Source organism: Gobius niger, assembly GCF_951799975.1.
Source record: "Gobius niger genome assembly, chromosome: 1".
NCBI classification, from domain to species: Eukaryota; Metazoa; Chordata; class Actinopteri; order Gobiiformes; family Gobiidae; genus Gobius; species Gobius niger.
This window is the reverse complement of record NC_136852.1, coordinates 14,530,448-14,548,722: the sequence shown is the minus strand read 5'-3', so window position 1 is coordinate 14,548,722 and position 18,275 is coordinate 14,530,448. Positions and strand designations below refer to the sequence as shown.

Sequence of the window (18,275 nt, the reverse complement as noted above, 5' to 3'; positions counted from 1 at the left end):
TGGATGGGAAACTCCTGAGGGGCTACACAAACAATCTGTATGACTGTCAGCAAAAATAGTCATCTTAATCTCTTAACCACCACCTGAACTGAGCACTTTTTCTCCAGTTTGGCTCTACCTGAGTATGAAAGATTCTTGAACAAAGTGTGAAAATAGCGCCAGAAGTTAGGCAAAAAGGAGGATGAAATGCGACAAAATGCGACAAAATGCGACAAAATGCAACAAAAAAGTAAAAAGCGATTAAAACGTGGCAAAAAAGAGAGAAAAAAGCAGTGAAAATGTGGCAAAAATATGACAAAAACCCATCAAAAAAGCGATGAAGAAAATTGGCAAAAAACTGACAGCAAGCGATGAAAACGTGGCAAAAATGTGTGACGAAAACACAGCAAAAAAACACACACAACAAAAACGCAAGTAAAAAGCGATTAAAACGTGGCAAAAAATATTACGAGAAAAAAAGGCTAAAAAACAACAACGAAAGAGCAACAAAAAAGTGACAAAAAAGCTGTAAAAATGTGGCAAAAATATGACCCGTCAAAAAAGCGATGGAAAAAAGCTCCATTTAGATCAGTTTTGTAGGTCTTAGCTTTCAAATGAACTCGAGAAAATGTGCTCGGTCAAGGCGGGGGTTAAGAGGTTAAATGTTTTTTTTTTAAGTATTTATTTTATTGTTTTCCTCTATGCTACTTGCTGCATTGTTGAGGTGGGCAGTGTGTAATCTAAGTTAGACTCCATGCTCGCCTGAAAGCTCGAAATAGAACTTTCAAATAACATTTTTTTTGTGATTAGAAAACTTGACTTGGTGGCGGGACTGTGCATCGCTACATGGCCTGCTTTCTCTCTTTCTCTCTCTCTTCTAGCAGCAGGCTCAGGACGTCTGTTGTCCCTGGCAGCTAAACAACTGGCTCACGACGTCGCCCCTGTCCAAGTGTCCATGTCAGGACAAGATGATCGGTTGTATGTGCCATTATTCAAAAGGATTATGGCAAAAGCAGTTCTTCGTCATGCCTACCAGGGAGAAATATGGAAATCCAGCAGCTGAAAGGATGACAATGTATAAGGCAATTATAAAGAATCTGTATCTTCGCTCTCCGTCCTTTCTCTGACTGAACTACTGTATATGTATGGCTTAACTTGTTCTACTCTGCATTTACTACAACAATTCTCTTTGTGTCCCTTGTGACAGCTGCTACACCTATAAAATATTTCAGCTTGTTCAACTGATAATGCTGGCAAATCAGGTCTAATTAGACTCAACAAAATTAGACCTTTTGTACGTAATTTTAGAATGGCCTCATTGATCTATGTCAATATTTTGTGTTAAAAATGACATATTTTATACTAAATAGATTTAAACATATAATGGTGAACTAAATAAACTTTATAAATTATACAAAGTTAATTTAAAAGTATCCAGTATCGGGTTTTTGCCCTCGTATTGAAGGAGAATTTGAAATGTTTGTATCATGACAACACTACGGCAAGTATGACTAATTTGTTATTAGATTGAGATCTTTTTGTAATATACCGATATCAGCCTTTACAACAGAAGAAGAAGAACTTTATTTATATAGCGCCTTTCACAGACATAGTCACAAAGCGCTTTACATGAGACAATTGTACATTCACTCCACACTCGGTGGTGTTCAGTTTTCCCTGGGGGACACTGACAGAAGCGTTGCCACGACTGCACACATCTGCACCAACGGTCCCTTTGACCACCACCATGCATTCACACACACATCATTCATCCTGGCCTATTGTACATGTTTTTAGTGGTAGGGGAAACCTACGCATAATACGGGGAGAACATGCAACTCCACACAGGAAGGCCTCATCCAGGTGGGAATTGAACCCGGGACCTTCTAGCTGTGAAGCACGCTGCCCTGCCGCCAAATACCAACCTTTGTTTTTTCTTTTCTGCATGTTGAAATCCATTAGTCAAAAGTAGCTACACAAATAACTGTTTCAATATGGCTCTTTTATGCGAGTCAACCTGCAACCAGAGAGATTTTGAAAGGGTATACCATTTATCACACCACATAAGCTTAAACTTGTTGTATCGGTGAATCGATTGGTGAAATCTCAAAAAGTATCCACCAGTGTTGAACATATAAATGATTAGGAGTCCAAGTTAGATGAGCTCAATTAAAATGTCTTCACACCACAGGAGCAGCACATTGTCCAAGAGTCTCCAGATAGCGTACTCAATCACACAGAGATCATTTGATGTTAGATCGCGCAGAGGAACCTTTACTGTTTCCAAAAGCGGCAGTGTTTATCCCCTAATGTAGTCTTTACGTGAGTCCGAGCCATTTGTGAGAGTGTTCCCATCACTGAACAGTAAGCAGAAGTACATGTGTCACCGTAAATAAAAGACGTATGAGAGCATTTATATAAACAGTGCGCAGTGATAACCTGACAGAAGGCAAACACATGGATAGCATAATGTGCGCGCAGGTTCATGGCCTTTTGAATGCTCTTCATAATGATAGATGACATTGTTACTTCCTCTGAACACTTCGAATGTTGTCTGGACAGCCTCTCCAAGACCAGATACACACACATATATGTATATTTAAAAAAAAATATCATTCCTGTACCATTGCCAAAACGTGATTTATTATGTGAGAGTCCATATGAGGCTGAACCATTGTAGCAGAAAAGTTTTAAAAGGTTGATAAAGCCATCCCTTACATCATACTTATATGTCCTTCCCTAACCCTGCTGATGGAAAATGCCCAACGGTCCATTGTGATAGGATGAGTAAAACATCAGATTTATTTTCTGATTGCACTTGACTGATTGCACTGAGCCATGTTGTGTAACTCAAATACAAAACGATTTGTGCTAGTGTCATACCTCCAGCTGCCAAAAAGAGGGAGCTCATAAAAGTGATCAATGTAGACATGCATTTGTAATCTGAAATGCGATTATTTTAATACCAAATTGCATTCATTAAAGTGGCGCACCAGCTCTTAATAAATCCTGTCAAAGCACAAACAGGTGATTGATGCTCACTTGCGCACAGTTTGTTTGAACACCTGCAGCAGAGCATCATGGGACGTGGTCATTATGGCCCCTCTATACTTACACACACCACTGTGTACAATTATACACACAGTCCTGGAGCTAATATTTTGTTTAAACACATTTTCTGGAGAATCTTGTAAGTTTTGCATTGATCCACGGTAAACAGACTCACGTCAGAAACGTTGAGAAAAGCTGACGCATGACACTGACAGAGCTTTTACCGGTGCGGCACAAAAGGGGCTAGTGTCCAGTGGGAGGGGAAAGGACAGAAGAGCGCGAGGGAGATTATGGACAAATAGATGCGTGTGCGAAACATCACGAGCGCTTGTTGGTTCTCTGCTTGATTTAGTTTGCCCGCTCAAATTTCAAGGGAAACATTTGCTTTGCTTTGTCTGAAACTTTCGGAAAGTTGCCATGCCAAGCTGGAATCCAGTTTTTGGCATGCTCATATATTTTGAATGGATGTTTATCTCACGCTGAACTGTTTACCCTTTGAGTGGGTCAAAGGCGCATTCCACTTGACTGATAGCGATGGCCGTGGCTGCAGACGGCGGCCGAGGTTCAAAAGGCGCACGTGAAAGATATCCACGGGCAGCGTCGGAACGCAACGGCTACGTGAAGACATGTGTCACCCCACTGCACCATGACGCACGGGGCCGGTCGTGGCTCAGACTCGCTGTGACATGGACTTGCCGAGGAGTGTCGTCTGCGCTCTGTGTTGCCTCCGTCTCAGCTCTGCTCGCTCTGCTGCTCGCATTGGTCGACTGGGATGCAGACAACAGCAGCAACGGAAATAGCAGCGGCTCCAACTCTCGTGCTCATTTGGCGGCGAGCTGCGCTGTGAAGGTGCTTGTGACTGCGTGTTACTTGCTTCCCCCTGTTTTTGCTCTCGTATGTGCCTTCTTTTGGGTCGGGCTTTATCTCCTTCGCTGCGGGGTTCTCGTCCGTACCGCCCTGTCCCTCCTTGCAGTGTGTCACTTGGGCGAAGCTGCAGCACAGTCACTGCTGCGCGGTGCAGAGGAGCAGCTGCTGTCCCTCCCCGCCACCCTGGTGGTCCTCGGCTGCCTGGGCAGCGGGGCTCTGCTGGTCTTACGCCTGGACCAGGGAGTGTTCCTCCTCGTTTCCATCAGCGTCATCCGGGCTGTGTCACTAGTGTCTCTGAGTAGGGTGCGGGCCAGCTGGAGACCCTACCTGGCCTACCTGCTGGGACTGTTGGGGGTTCTGCTTGCGAGGTATGCTGACCGGCTCTTGCCGGCCCCAGGGACCAGCGGGACGGGGTGCTGTGGCTCTGTGACCGAGGCGAAGGAGGAGGACATCCCTGTCTTCAAACGGAGACGGAGGTCCAGCTCCACAGTGGCCTCGGAGATGATCGCTCAAAGTCAGAGCAACAGCAAGTCCCACCGCAGGACTTCGCTGCCGTGCATTCCACGGTACCAGGTAAGAGGCGTCCCGTTTGGGACATGTACCACATTTGCGTCCGTATTGGCTTTTAAGATGATACTTTCTCTTGTCACGGACCACAGTGGATTATCATCCCTAACAAGCTTTATTATGGTCTCAACCATTTTAAGTAGGCCAGCGGTGCAGCCACACCAGGAGCTGAATTTTGCAATTGAGTTGCACATATACATGTTTGACATTGGCATTAAAGGAACATGTTTATTTGGTCACCACAGCTTCGGGCCGTCCTCGTGCAGCTGATAACAGAATGATGCACTTAGGATGCCGAGGTGCTCTGTGTGAAAGAGGACATATATGGGGACACCGGATGCTTTGAAAGTCCCTCAGAGCAAACACAGCCCTGGGATTGAGCTCTCATAAAAGGCTACGCGTGATTCCAACACATTTTTATACACAAATAGCGGGCCTAATGAATGTACAGTCTGTATCAATTAACCTTTTAAGATACTTTTTATATCCCATATATGTAACATCACACCCTAAAGATAACCACTCGTTGCCATGCGTGCAGGGCGGCACCAAGAAAGAACACACAACAAACTAAAACGTGCGAAAACATGTGACCTGGGGTTGAAATACATGAATGATTCTTGCTGATTGAGTATATACCCTGGCAATGTTTGGCGAAGCTTGTGCCTGTGCCCTCTAGTGACAAGATGAGAGAAAGCATAAATGGCTTGTAACTTTGATACAGACATTATTGTTATGGATGGAATATAGCCTATTGGCAAAGTTGGAAGCATTATGATTTTTCTCCAAGAAATGACACTGAGAATTAATCGCACATTTTCCCTTTTACATTAGCTTTCAAGAACTAATACAGATGTGTGATTTGGGCTTCTTGCTGCAGTAAAATAATAAAACAAACGATTCACCATTAGTAATATTATTTTCAATCAGCCAATCTAGATTCACTTGCAAGAATTTATTTTGGTGATGCTGTCCTACGCATGGCCCCACTGGAGTGATATCAGAGGGAGAAGGCCTTTGCTGCATTTTTTGGGTCACACTCAATTCTCTATAGCCAAAAATAGCACAGGAAAGCAACGATATTTCAAAGTGTAGTTTGAGAGTGCTATTACTTGCACAAATGCATTCTTGTAGTTTTCCTAACTAGAACATAGAGGTCATGTCTTTAATAGACACTTATATAATCATCATCATATGGAGTTTCTGTGTCAGAGAGGAGAGCACAAAGGAGAGATTTAAGTTCAGATCTATTTGAGGGAAGGCCCATATTCTCTCATTGACGCAAATGCATTTCCATTGAGACACTCGCAACCTTTTCCAGTAGCCTCAGCTATCTCTCGCTGCATGCTGTTGGAGCTTATTATAACCTTCAAAAGATATAGTGTTGGGGTTGTTTAATAAGTGCAACCCTGTTTCTATTACAAACATTTGCCAAATCCTCAGCAGAGAAGCAGTACTTACAGCGCTGAGAAAAAGTAAGTACACAGTCTGGAATTTCTCCCATTTCTGCCTAAACTGGTCACTAAATGTGGTCTAATCCTCATCAAAATAAGATAAGATAAGATAAGATAAACCTTTATTGATCTCACAAAGGAGAAATTCACTTGTTACAGTTGGCGTTACTTCACAGGAATCATACAGGAATGATTAAACAGTGTCTACCTGAACTAATGCCACCCAAACATTTACATTTGATCATATTTTTATTTGGCCACAACATGGAAACATTCACAGGATAGCATGGAATAAGTAAGTACACCACCTGGATCTCACTAAACTGCAACAGTTTTGTAAAGAGGAATGTTCCAAGATCCATCCTGATCGTTGTGAACGTCTAATTTGCAACTTTGGTTTGCGAAAGAGTTCTTAGATGCTCCACAGCACTACTGGAAAAATATTGTGGACACAGGTGGTTTATTGGTTTATTCCACGCTCTCCTGTGAATTTTTACATGTTATGGTCAATACAAATATGATCAAATGTGATTTTGAGGATGATCAGACCACATTAAGGGACCAATTTTGGCAGAAATGTGAGAAAGGTGTACCAGACGGTGTACTTACTTTTTCTCGGCACTATAGTTGTATCAGCAGAATAATAAAATCTGAATGAAAATCATGAAAAAGCAGTGTTTATTAGGATTTTCCTTTGGTCAAATGGTGCACATATAAAGCTTTGGTTAATAATAGCTCATGTAAATATACATAAGATAAAAAAAAAAAGATTACAATACAATAGAAAAAAACTGGTTCAGAATTTACAAAAATATGTGTCTTGAATGAGTATAGTGATGATAGTAGCAGGTGTGAGTTGTAGTCCTGTGCAAATACAGCGCTAGTAAACAGGTGCGTGATAAAGGGACTGTGCTGAGTGGACAGAAGAGAGTCACTATAGTGGTCATGACACTGTTCTTGGGGCGGGAGATTCTGGTCCAAATGTGCTGTAGCCTCCTGTCCATGAGGGGAATGGAAGAAATAGTGTCCAATGTGAGACGGGTCAGCTGTGATCCGACCTGCATACCCCATAACCTTGGACACGTACAGGCCTTGGAGAGATATGAGGCTCTGAGTGATGTGGAATCACTCAGCACGGTGGCTGAGTGGTTAGCACTCCTTCCTAGATACAAGAAGGTTCCAGGTTCGTATCTTTGTGGTGTTTCTCCCTGGGATCGACTGCCAAGCACAGCACAAGTGTTGATGGGGAGAGGACTATCTGCTCTGCTCTATCTCATTACACACCAGCCACTCGCTCAGATCACGTGGTTAATGTGAGGAAGACAATCACAAAGCTTGGACTTGATGTTGTTCCAGTTTCCCCAGAGCATCGTCAATAGGTTAATCCTCCAACTATGATTCTGGCCATGAGTCTATAACTCAAAACCTGGAGATGGATCGTCGGACGCTGCACTGCAGCTGTCCATTGCTCCTCACTAGTTGCCCCAAATATAGAGGACAAAGTATCTGAGACAGCAGCAATTTCAGCAGTGTCATATATAGCAATATTCGATTACATTAACTTGTTACATTGTTTTGTTATTTAGGTGCACTTCTTTCTCTCATGGTTTCAATGAAATCAACATGAGTCATGAAAAGATCTGGAAACAAGTTTGTATAATATTGTCGAATGAATCTTGATGATTTGAGTGTTGACTTTAGAGATGCTGCAGACAGTTCAGTGGAAACACAAGGCTCTTCATAGTGTTGTTTAAAGCATGTTGCACTTAGCCCGGCCCACCCCACTCCCTGAAAGCATTAGTCTGGTATTGTGCCCATAGTTTTACCTCCCAGTTAGAAAGATGTGCTGCAAATCAATAAAAATGGCAGCTTGAATAGTTACAATTATTAAACACCACTAATGGCTGTAAAATGTATGAAGCATTGTGTTGAGTGTAGTATTTGTTTCAACAAACAGTTAAACGTTTTCTTACATTTTTTATGCTCCAGGTTTCAAAATATTATAGGGATATGAACTAAGAGAATCTGAGAAAGTATCAAGAAGTATTGCCCAGGTTTATTGTGTTGCCTTCAATTGCCAACTATTATGAATGGGAGTTTTCATTCACAAAATATTCATAGCTCAGACTGGCAGAGACGACAACGGACAATCAAATATCCATTATGACTGAATGTGTCAGACTGAGCACAAACAAAAGGAGGAGTGAGAGCCTTGTGCGTGAGATGGGAGGGGGTGGATGTTAGAAGGGGGTGGGGGGTGATCCACTGCCAAGCACAGCACAAGTGTTGATGGGGAGAGGACTATCTGCTCTGCTCTATCTCACAACACACCAGCCACTCGCTCAGATCACATGGTTCATGTGAGGAAAACAATCACAAAGCTTGGAGATGATGGTATACTTTGCACGTTAGCACATTTGGACAATTAAGCTATTGCAGCAGGACATGGAAATGACTAGTATCGTTTCTACTATACACTAGGCAGGGTAACTATATGTTTGCAGATGTTGCTCCAGTAAATAGACATAGACAGAAGAGGGGCACAAGGACGCAAGAGTCGACCCAAAAGTGTGCGCAGAAAAGCTGGAGCTGCAGTAATTTTAACCTGACCTGGCCACTATGCCTACATACACACGTACACAGTGGCTTCCCTGCCGGCTGTCCAGGTGAGGTTTGGTGGCTTTGGACAAGGAATGCCTTGTTACGCCGCTCAATGGTGTGTCTTAGTTCCAAAATATAGAAGGGTTTAGGAGGAGGGGGTTGGCATGTACAGAAAGCAGAGGCAGAACAGACGCATATTACTGGGCTTTGGATTCAACTCTACAGCATACAGCAAACTGTAAGCTACCATTTTATTCTACAGCGTAACTTTATTGCATTGGGTAATATGTATGTTTTGAAGTAATTTGATGGAACAGAGGGTTGCTGATTCAAAGAGCTCAAAATATAGTGCTCCAAATTATAATTATTTGCGATTATTTATATAAGGTCCATAGCTCAAGTGTTTAGCATTAAGCTCTGCTCCTCACTAAATATATAGTCTTTGAAATACATACAGATACTTTGACTTAATGCTACAGCTGGAAGAACTAATAAAAATGTAATGAAAAATGTATATAGCATGTTTGCCCTGTGATCTAACAATAAACATGACAAAGATGATACAGTGTAGAATTATCTATATATTGCATCAGTGCCAACAAGCGGAGCATTAATACATTTGTAGACATAAGTAAACATGAAGTGCACACAGAGCAAACTGATGTACAAGTACGGCCTTCTTGTAAAAAAGAGTTTAGCATCCACTGTAGCTTTATTTTACTGATTGTGTTTCAATATACTGAGAAGAATAAGTAGCATAGATAGTTTCAGGACGTGTCGGTGATGAAAGTGCAATACAGAGGAATTGACCCAAACGTGAATCGCAAGTCTGATATCTGCTTGTATAAAAGATTGCTGATCAATTGAATTGCTTATCAGCCTCATTATAAATGCATGATTCAACAGAATACTGAAAGGAAATACTGTAAGTGGATGAAGAGGAAAAAGTTGTTATAAAAAGTTTTATTTTAGATTAAAATACATTTTTGTGTTGCGGCTAAGTTTGAAGATTGGTTACATCGGGGGAGAGCCACTGGTGTATTTGTATTGAGCCCTGTCACATGTTCTTGTGCAGGTGTGTGCTGTTCCTCGTGGTTAACGCTCGGTCAACAGTCTGCAGTCAGTGTGTTTGTCTTGGGCGCCTTAGCCTGCCTTTAGATTACCCAATCACATAATCAAGCCCATAATTGCATCACATGCATCTGGGAGTGTTTTTCCCTTCCATTACCCTTTATGACCCTTTTTGATGACTCAGCCATCGTGGCTGTGTGTTGGAGAGGAACGAGCAGAGGTACCGGTGGACCATCATGGACTTTGTGGACTGCTGTGAGAGCAACCACCTGCATTTGAACATCAGTTTATCCAGTGCATCCTGCGTGCGGACATTGAGACGGTGGACAGTTTCAAGCACCAAGGTTTTTACCTTAATAAACTGGACTCGTCCTGCAGCACAGTTGCCCGGTAAAAAGGCCAAAGTTGCCATCTCCATCTGAGCAGACTGAGGTCCTTTGGAGCGTCCAGTTCTCTACTCAGGACTTTTTACGACTTTATCCTAACTTTATTCTTTTCGTTTTCATTGTAATTTTATTTTACCTGTATGAGCTGCTGTGAGGTTAATAAAGTCTTATCTGATGGAGACAGTATGCATATACGTAGACACATGCAGTCTGGTTACGCTGATGTCGTCAGGGACACTGGAACATAAAGATCATAACTTTATTGACTACTTTTGGGATGTACTTTAATGCACAGCACGGTTAATAACTTGATGGTAATGATGATTAGATTTGTGTTCATGTTGATGGTGGAAACTGGAGTAGGGGACACCCAGTTTGGCACAGGCTAACCCATAAGAGTGTATTGTACTGATACTACAGGTGCATGTTAGTTATTAGTTATGTAGTCCTATGAAACTGGATACAAAAGTATATTACATTAGCGTTTCAAAGGCTCTGTTCAAAGCACAGGAAATAATCCACTGCTGCACTTCAACTAGAGAAGAATTTGAAGGAAGCTCAGACTCCATTTTTGAGAAGAACTTTACTAACACATAACTTTTGGCCATGAAATGTGTTATGCCACTTGTTTTGACATAATTTCATTGGTAATTTTTTTTAGGGCAATTAAACATTTTTGTTGTTGTAGTATATTCATTTTGTTTCATTGTCACTAAACCTATAATCAAAAATAATTTGGAAATGTCATTTCCAAATGTGTCATTTTGACACAATTCTCAAACCCCATCCCAAATTTCTCCTGTATTTTCCCCAACTTGGTTTTCTGTTGGCGTCTGTAGCTTACTCCAGCCAGGGTGTTTTTGTCTGCCCCGTCTCGCTGCGTTCTCATGCACTTCACCCCGTTCCCTCCCTGTCCAACTTTCAGAGGACAAGCGCCAAAGGCGCTTGCATTGTGTCCTCAGCTGCCATCACTCACTCTTATGTAAGACATGGCTCTTTGTGTGTGTATGTTTCTTGACTTGAATCCTGATAGGCCTTTTGGATTAATGATAATAAATCCAAACCTTCATGCTCTAAATTTGTGTCTCTCCTTTGATTACATGATGTGTTAGAAAGTGGAAGATGGAGGAATGGTGCATTGTTTGTGCTGAACAGTATTTGCCCCACACATTTGAATGGAATTTAGTGTGAAATCATGTGTTGTAAGCTTTTTCAGTTCATTGTACAGATTATTTCCGTCTGACAATGTTTCATTCACTCTGTGAAGCATTTCAAAATGTTTCACAGTTACAAAAGTACTAGAAGGCAAACAAAATACATCAATAAAATCCAAATATGTAATTAATGAACCAAATGTAAAGAGTGCTGACAAAATGCTTTCAGTTGTCATATGCACAGCTAAAAAGACCTGTTTTCAAAGTTGAGGCCTGTCTCACATCTGATAGTTGACTGTTCCAGATTTTAGCCTCCCCATGTTTAATCCAACCCGCAGGAGACCCCTCAACTGTATTTTAGAGGGGACCAGACTTTTAGAAGACTGAGTGTTGTGTGTGAAGTGTACACAGAAATCCACAATATAAAATTATAATATAAACGCCACACACATATTTTGAGTAGTTCTGCATCTGGCAACTGCCTATTCAAATGAAATGTACTCAAGACCTCTACAGTAAAATTGATTGAGATTAAGTACATAGGTGGTGGACATGATGAAGAACAGTAATGCAGTGAGAGTCTTGTGTCAAGATTCCGACAATAAATAATAAACAGTTTAATTATGATCTTAAGAAATGTTCCATTTTGTGCCTTTAGTTTCTTACTTGCTAAAGATATTTCCAGAAAGTGCAGATGTTGCTATTATTTTTAAATTTGCTATTTTAATTAACATTTCATTTTGTGTCAAGTGTCTTACGGGGCATCCTTTTCCAGGTGCTGAGTTTACTCCAGGTCATGTTTGAGAATTCTGCGATAATTGGATTCATTCTAAAAATGGAAACGTGTTTTCTCTGAGCAGGGCTGATGGAGGGAGTGCTTGATCTTTACTTTAGTCCACGAAAGGGCTGGCCTTGGACTGCAATGTGCTGCGTACACTATAGTAAATGTAGCCAATAAACATATGAATCTGGCACAGTCTGGACCGATGCCATAAGATTTAGTATTCCTCCGCCTTTCTCCCATTGAGCTCCTGTCTGTCCAATCCCATTCACTGCGCTTCTGTGAATAAACCCTTATTAGATTGAGCTGTTTTGGTGCAGTCTATCGCCTGGAGACAAGACTATACTGAGAACTGTTCCCTACATAGCCTCTGCCTTCATGTTGTTGTTTTCTCTCTATAGGAGCATTGATGTTTTAGTACACCTTAACAAATGAATTATGCTTGAAGGCAAGAACATGCGCCTTGAGTAATTAGATTTTTTTTTTTCGGAGGGAGTGAATATTTTTACAAGAATGTACTAGTGGGAATGGCGCCCAATGCTGAAGTGTAGATAAACAATCATAAATTGTGATTTCCTGTGTGGTTTGCTCATGGCCAGATGCCTGACATCTATAAATAACTTGCCAATTTGTTGGGAGGACTTCCTAAAAAAGTGTGTAGTAAATTGTAAAAGCATATTTGTTAATCATATGATAATCTGCAAACTAAAAAAAATCCTAGTATCCACCAGCATACTGCCATTGTGTCAAGACACTTCACTTGGCATCTGTGTCTGTGTTTACACTGGTGTGTGAATGGGTGAGTGGTTCCTCGATGGAAAAGCACTTCGAGTTCTCAATGGTGGAAAACCTCATGTATTGGTGAATCTCACTCTTTGATTAAATTGTATTTATTGTTTTGTACAGCTTAATTTGATCCCCCATTTGGGGGAACGCATTCCCCCAATTCTCAGTTTTTCAGGGTAAAGGATCCGGAAAATATTTATCTGATATAATGGTGTTTAATGAGAGTGTTCCGGCAAATGTTTTGGCCCCAATCCATCACTTCAGACCAAAAGTGTTCCTGAAAATAATAATTTACAAATTAAGCACTGGTTAAATTTTTTATATGAGTGAAATTAAATTTGGTTTGGTTTATACAATAGACCATTGTGCTCAGTCCATCGAGGCAAACAAAGGTTCCTACATGTCACGATTCTGCACTTGAAGGAGTTCAAGTGCATAAAACACTCCAATTTCAGTTCATGTCTGAAATATGCTTATTGGCAATGATGCTTATGTTTTGCAATTTGTGGGGGCCGCGGTTTTGGACTGAGGGTGCGAGGCCTCACTACAGCATGAGCTGTTGGGGCTTCAAGGAAAAAACAGTTGAGAACCACTGATTGCTTTTTTGCTTCTGACACTGATGCTGATACTGGGGGTTTACCGATATCCGATACCAACCGATACCAAAAGATTTTCTTAAAAGTGACTTTCTGTGAGTGAAACAGTAAATTATATATTTTTTATCCATGTGAGATCAATAAGAGATGTAGCAATTATCAATTAGTATCAATTAATATATATATTACTGTAATGTAAAAATATTAAACAACAACTACACTAACTATCCTAGTCTGGATGACACAGGTGTCCAACATAAAGGGATCTGATCATTATAACTTGTGAATTAGAACTGCACTTTTCATTTCCACTCCAGTAGTGGCCAATCTTATTTTATTACTTTAGATGACCCATTGTTTCTGCCAGCTTTGATCGGTAGAATTCTCCAGGTTCAGGCCTGCAAAATAAGGGACAGCATGTCCATATTTACTGAGATTTAGTTGGTGAAAGTTATGTTTTTAGAATGAGAGTAAAAAAAGGTATTGGTTCATTATCAGATATTTGGAATAAATACCCAATACCGTACTTTTTCCAGGATCAGGTCTGATGTCCAATACCAGTATCACCAGTTCGTCCCTACACTGGTGTTTTACAGAGCTCCTGTATGACTCCTATTCTGAGAGCTTGCAAAAACACTAATAAAAAGACTTTTTGTTGATTGTGACCTTGTATGGAGTTTACATGTATTCCATGCAGGTGCTGTTCAGTCTAGTCCGTGGCATACTCCACTTTGCTTCGGCCCGTTTTTCTCCAAAGTACTGTACGTGTAATGATGAACGATTTTCTGGGCATATTATTTTGCCAGGACTAAAAATGTTATGTCAGTTATTATGCATGAAGCTTAAATGGAGCCGTGTGTCTGACGTTCAAACTGCAGTTCCCCTGAGAGCTATGTAGCTGGAGATGCTATGTCATGCCAGAGAGTTTGCTTTGACTCACGTCCCACTCACAGCTAATGGGGCCCGAGATATGACAAGGTGGCATCAGAAGCTAACATGGCTTACAGGATTCCACTTAGCTGCATAGTCTCCTTCAACATGCGTACGTGTGCAAGTGCGGCTTTACCAAGATGACAAGGAGAACAAAAGAAGAGCAGAAATGTCACAGTTATTTTTGGTCAAGCATCTCTAAAGGCAAATTGAGGCTTTCTAAAAATAAACTTTTTTTTTTTTTAGTATAACAGGTTTTCATGTTTTCTAAATATTGCGTAAGTAAGTAGTAGTTTTCACCATTGTATTGGCAATTTGGACGTTTTTTGTTTTTTTTTGTTCTAGTGAGGGTTTTGCGAGTCATGTGCACTTGAATAATCCCAGCACCAATAGGATTCTTGATAAGGGTTAGTTATTGTAAAGTTAATAAAATTGCACATCTATCTGTTACAGGCTTTTTCCTTTTACGTCCCTTCTGTCCTTACTACAGTGCACACGAGAGGCCTTTGAAAGCCGTCTTCTCCGCAGCTCTCCAGCTTATTTTTACTTATTTATAGCTACTATAAACAAGTCATCTTCGTGTGACTTCTGGGAACGCTGTGATGTCAGAAACCTTATATAGCCTCATAATGATACAGCATCAGTGATTTGACGTGTGCAGGTGTTTAAGTATTTATCGAACTAAGAAAAGTACACCTTAATGGTATTTTGTTCCTGCATATTTCATGACAATACACAAATGCTCTACTTTTATCCACCTTCAAGAAGATCATCAGTTTCCCTCAATCAGCCTGGTAACTCTTTGAGAGTATAAAAGTTGAATAATGATACAGAGAACAATCAAACGCACAATATCAGTGAGTTTTGTAATTAACATGTGCGCCTTGCTGACATGGATGTGCTTGATGATGCCTGAATGTGAGTGAGTCATCCTCTCTCTCTCACACACACTCACTCCACATGCACACGCGCACACAGCACATTGCCACTCTGCCAAATCCATCTGGCAGGCTGGCTGTGTGGAGTGGCTAAACGGTGATTCTGTGGGTCACAATGAATGCAGCTTGTATACAAAACATTATGTCCGCTAGCTTCACAGAACTCTCTGTTTGGGGGACACAAAATTACAAAATTGGCCATGCAGTTCATTGTGGGATGTTTGTGGAAGACTACCAGATAATAGCTAAATATAAATATACTGGTAAAATCATTTCAAACCGAGAAAACAAAGGCTTTACAAATACGTTTTTGCTTGTGTCAGGCTGTTCCGAAAGGTTCTGTGAGAGGTTAGTGGGGGATTGGTTCTTTTGGACAGGACAGTGACCCAGAGTACAGTGCACTCTGTTCTGCTCAGCGTGTGTGTGGTAACCTGGCAAAAGCCAGATTGATATTACAATTCAAATAACATACAATACACAAACACAATAGCACAATAACATCAATCTGGAAATGTCAGCCCGACCCTTCCAAGATGAATTATTTGGGCTGAAAATGTAGATGTGTTGTCAATCTACTTCGTTTTAGCCAATCATATCCTTGTTTTAAAATGTATAGCAACAACAAAGCACTTGTGCAATTCAATATTAAGTTTAAATGTTATTCCTGTTTGTTATAAGTTTGTAGTAGCACCTTGTATTTTTCCAACATCACTGGTTTGTCTGTTAGTATCAATATAATTGCTTGACGTCGGCAAAATTATTTAATTTCTTGCAACAATCCACTTTGCAGCACAAGTTTTAAAGTGTTTACATGGTCGTAGCTCCTTAGGTCATTTGACACATCATATGTCCAACATGTATGTGACAAACGGAGTGTTCTAAGTATCATTGTTTTGCCACGTTTGGTAAAATTAAAGTGTGAGCGTAAAGATGTTTCAGTCCTAAAAGTTAGGCAGTATAGTATATGTAGCTACGATTCAGACCTCACCTTTTTGTTTACAATGCTACAACATAAGTCATCACAGGAATGAGTTTATTTGCACGTTTTATAACTTTCAGTTAGTAACACGTCAATGTAAAAAAACAACAACTAGGCTGTAAGTTCACGATTGTAAAAAGGTCTTTTTAATTATAACAGCACAAGTGTTTTTTCACAAACATCTCCTATATACCGAATAACAAAACCATTTTTATTCTACTGGGGGGGGGAAATCAGGTAATGGCCTTACAAACAAATGCCTTTCTGTCTATGACATGTCATCCCTATGCTCTGCCACTTGTTTTTGGTTGTATTAGTCACAAAACTGAGATCTGAGAAAATAAGGAATTACAAGGACAAAGGCAAAGGTTTGCTTGTTCCTGCTTTACACATCACTTGAGACTGCTCTTCATGTAAACAAAAAGAGCTCCCCCTGCTGGATGGCCTGCTGTACAGGGCTATGCTCTGTGTGTATGTGCAGAATCTCGGTGTGATCAGAAGCATTTTAGTCCTGAATGATGTAGCTGTCAAATATTATGTGTCTCCAAAGCGCTGTTATGTCTCCTCAGGAGAAGTCTATTTGAGCTGTAATGGACAACAGAGCACACAGACCATATTAAAGTCCAGCATTATAAACGACTGTGTGGTTGGCTGTAAAAGCCCTCGTTAGTTTCTGATATTGAAACATTATGGCTTCTTCTTTTAATTTATTTAATAAACATGTATCAAGTTATGGGGATGATATGGAATTTTTCAACTAAATTAGCAACTTGGAAAACACAAATAACAACTGGATAATAGATATTTTGTTTGGTGGCAGGCCATTTTTCTTTTTTTCTCAAGGCCAGCCTTTCCATAGTGAAATTCAAGCACCACTTTCTACAGTTATTAGAAACATCTTGCCCAGGCTTCCTCCCTCCAAAAAAGGATTTGAATCACTTTGGCCTTTTCTTCCTCTACTGCTGAAGTCCATACTTCATAGATAAAACACAAACACCAGATTTGCCTGTACGTTGTATGCATATTCTCATGTCTGCCTGCAGAGGAAGCTCCAGGCAAAATCCTGACCGGTCCTGCCTCCTGTATCTTAATCATTACTACTGTATACCCTTACATACTTAGATAAAACATCAAACCTGAGATATCAAAATGTTTTATAAATAAGGCTGCAGTATGTCCACTTTATATTCCTCTAAATGATCTTGGGGGAAGGAGGATGGAGGAAGGAGGTTTTAGCTGTGTCAGTGTTGTTTTGTTGATAATACGGTGGATCTAAAGCCTCTGATCAGCCTCTTTGCCTCCCTTGTATCACTACTAAAACCTGAATGTGCTGTATTAGGCAGATTATTTTATCTGCCAATCACGACACAAAGTCAGGCCCAGTGCATGACAGTCACTCTGTCAGCTCGTCTTATCCGTGGCATCAGCCCACTTAACATGACAACTCAGCAGAGGCAGCACACACCAACATTATACTACAGGCACCATTGATTCTAGAGAAATGTGATTGATAAAGCACATAATAATCACACAGCCATTGTTATTGCATCACTAAATGGTTTAGTCTTTGTCATATTTTTGACTTCACATTGCTACTCAGAGGACACAACCAAAAATAATGTAAAAATACTTATTTTAGTTTTCAATTTTATAGACGAATGTCGAATAGTCTGAATTGTTTTTTTGTTTGAAGGCACCTTTGAATTTGTGAAGCTATTATAACATGCTTGCTGATGTTTATAAGTGAAAATATGGCACGGCATAAGGCTCGCGTTGGCCGAGTCGGAACTGGGGAAAGGGAAGGGGGGGTTGGGCCGCTCTTATGTGGATCAGCCGTGCAGCTGGTAAGTGTGACGTGCTCCTCTGCTGTTCTTTATCTGCTGCGTCTGCTCTCGTCTTATTTTTAGATGAGATGATGGAAGTTAAGGGGAGCGGGTGGGTGAGGTGCATGACGAGATAAACGCCGGTAGGATCCGCTGTGTGGTGTCAGCAGCCCGCACATGTCTGACAGTCTGTTTCTGTGTGCTTCTGTCTCCAGATGATGGGCCAGCCAGTATGGGACTACAAGAGAGTGCTGGGCAGATCTCAGGTCAGTGCAGCCATGGCCAGAACACACCAAAGCAGAGGCCACTTCA

General features: G+C 40.8%; 1 protein-coding gene across 6 annotated transcripts in view; it reads left to right on the top strand.

Moving 5' to 3' along the window:
* Nucleotides 1–3,130: 3,130 nt before the first annotated feature.
* The window catches only part of LOC306975796 (cGMP-inhibited 3',5'-cyclic phosphodiesterase 3A-like), a 37,106-nt gene continuing 21,961 nt past the window's right edge, over nucleotides 3,131–18,275 (top strand). For 2 of the 6 annotated variants that reach the window (XM_079573550.1, XM_079573549.1), the window contains exons 1-2: nucleotides 3,132–4,470; nucleotides 18,179–18,229. In XM_079573550.1, the coding sequence (XP_079429676.1) occupies nucleotides 3,565–4,470; nucleotides 18,179–18,229 (957 nt within the window). In that variant the 5' untranslated portion in view covers nucleotides 3,132–3,564. Of the gene's footprint in view, nucleotides 4,471–18,178; nucleotides 18,230–18,275 lie in introns of all 6 variants that reach the window. The other 4 variants (XM_079573552.1, XM_079573551.1, XM_079573553.1 and 1 more) reach the window with 4 other exon arrangements.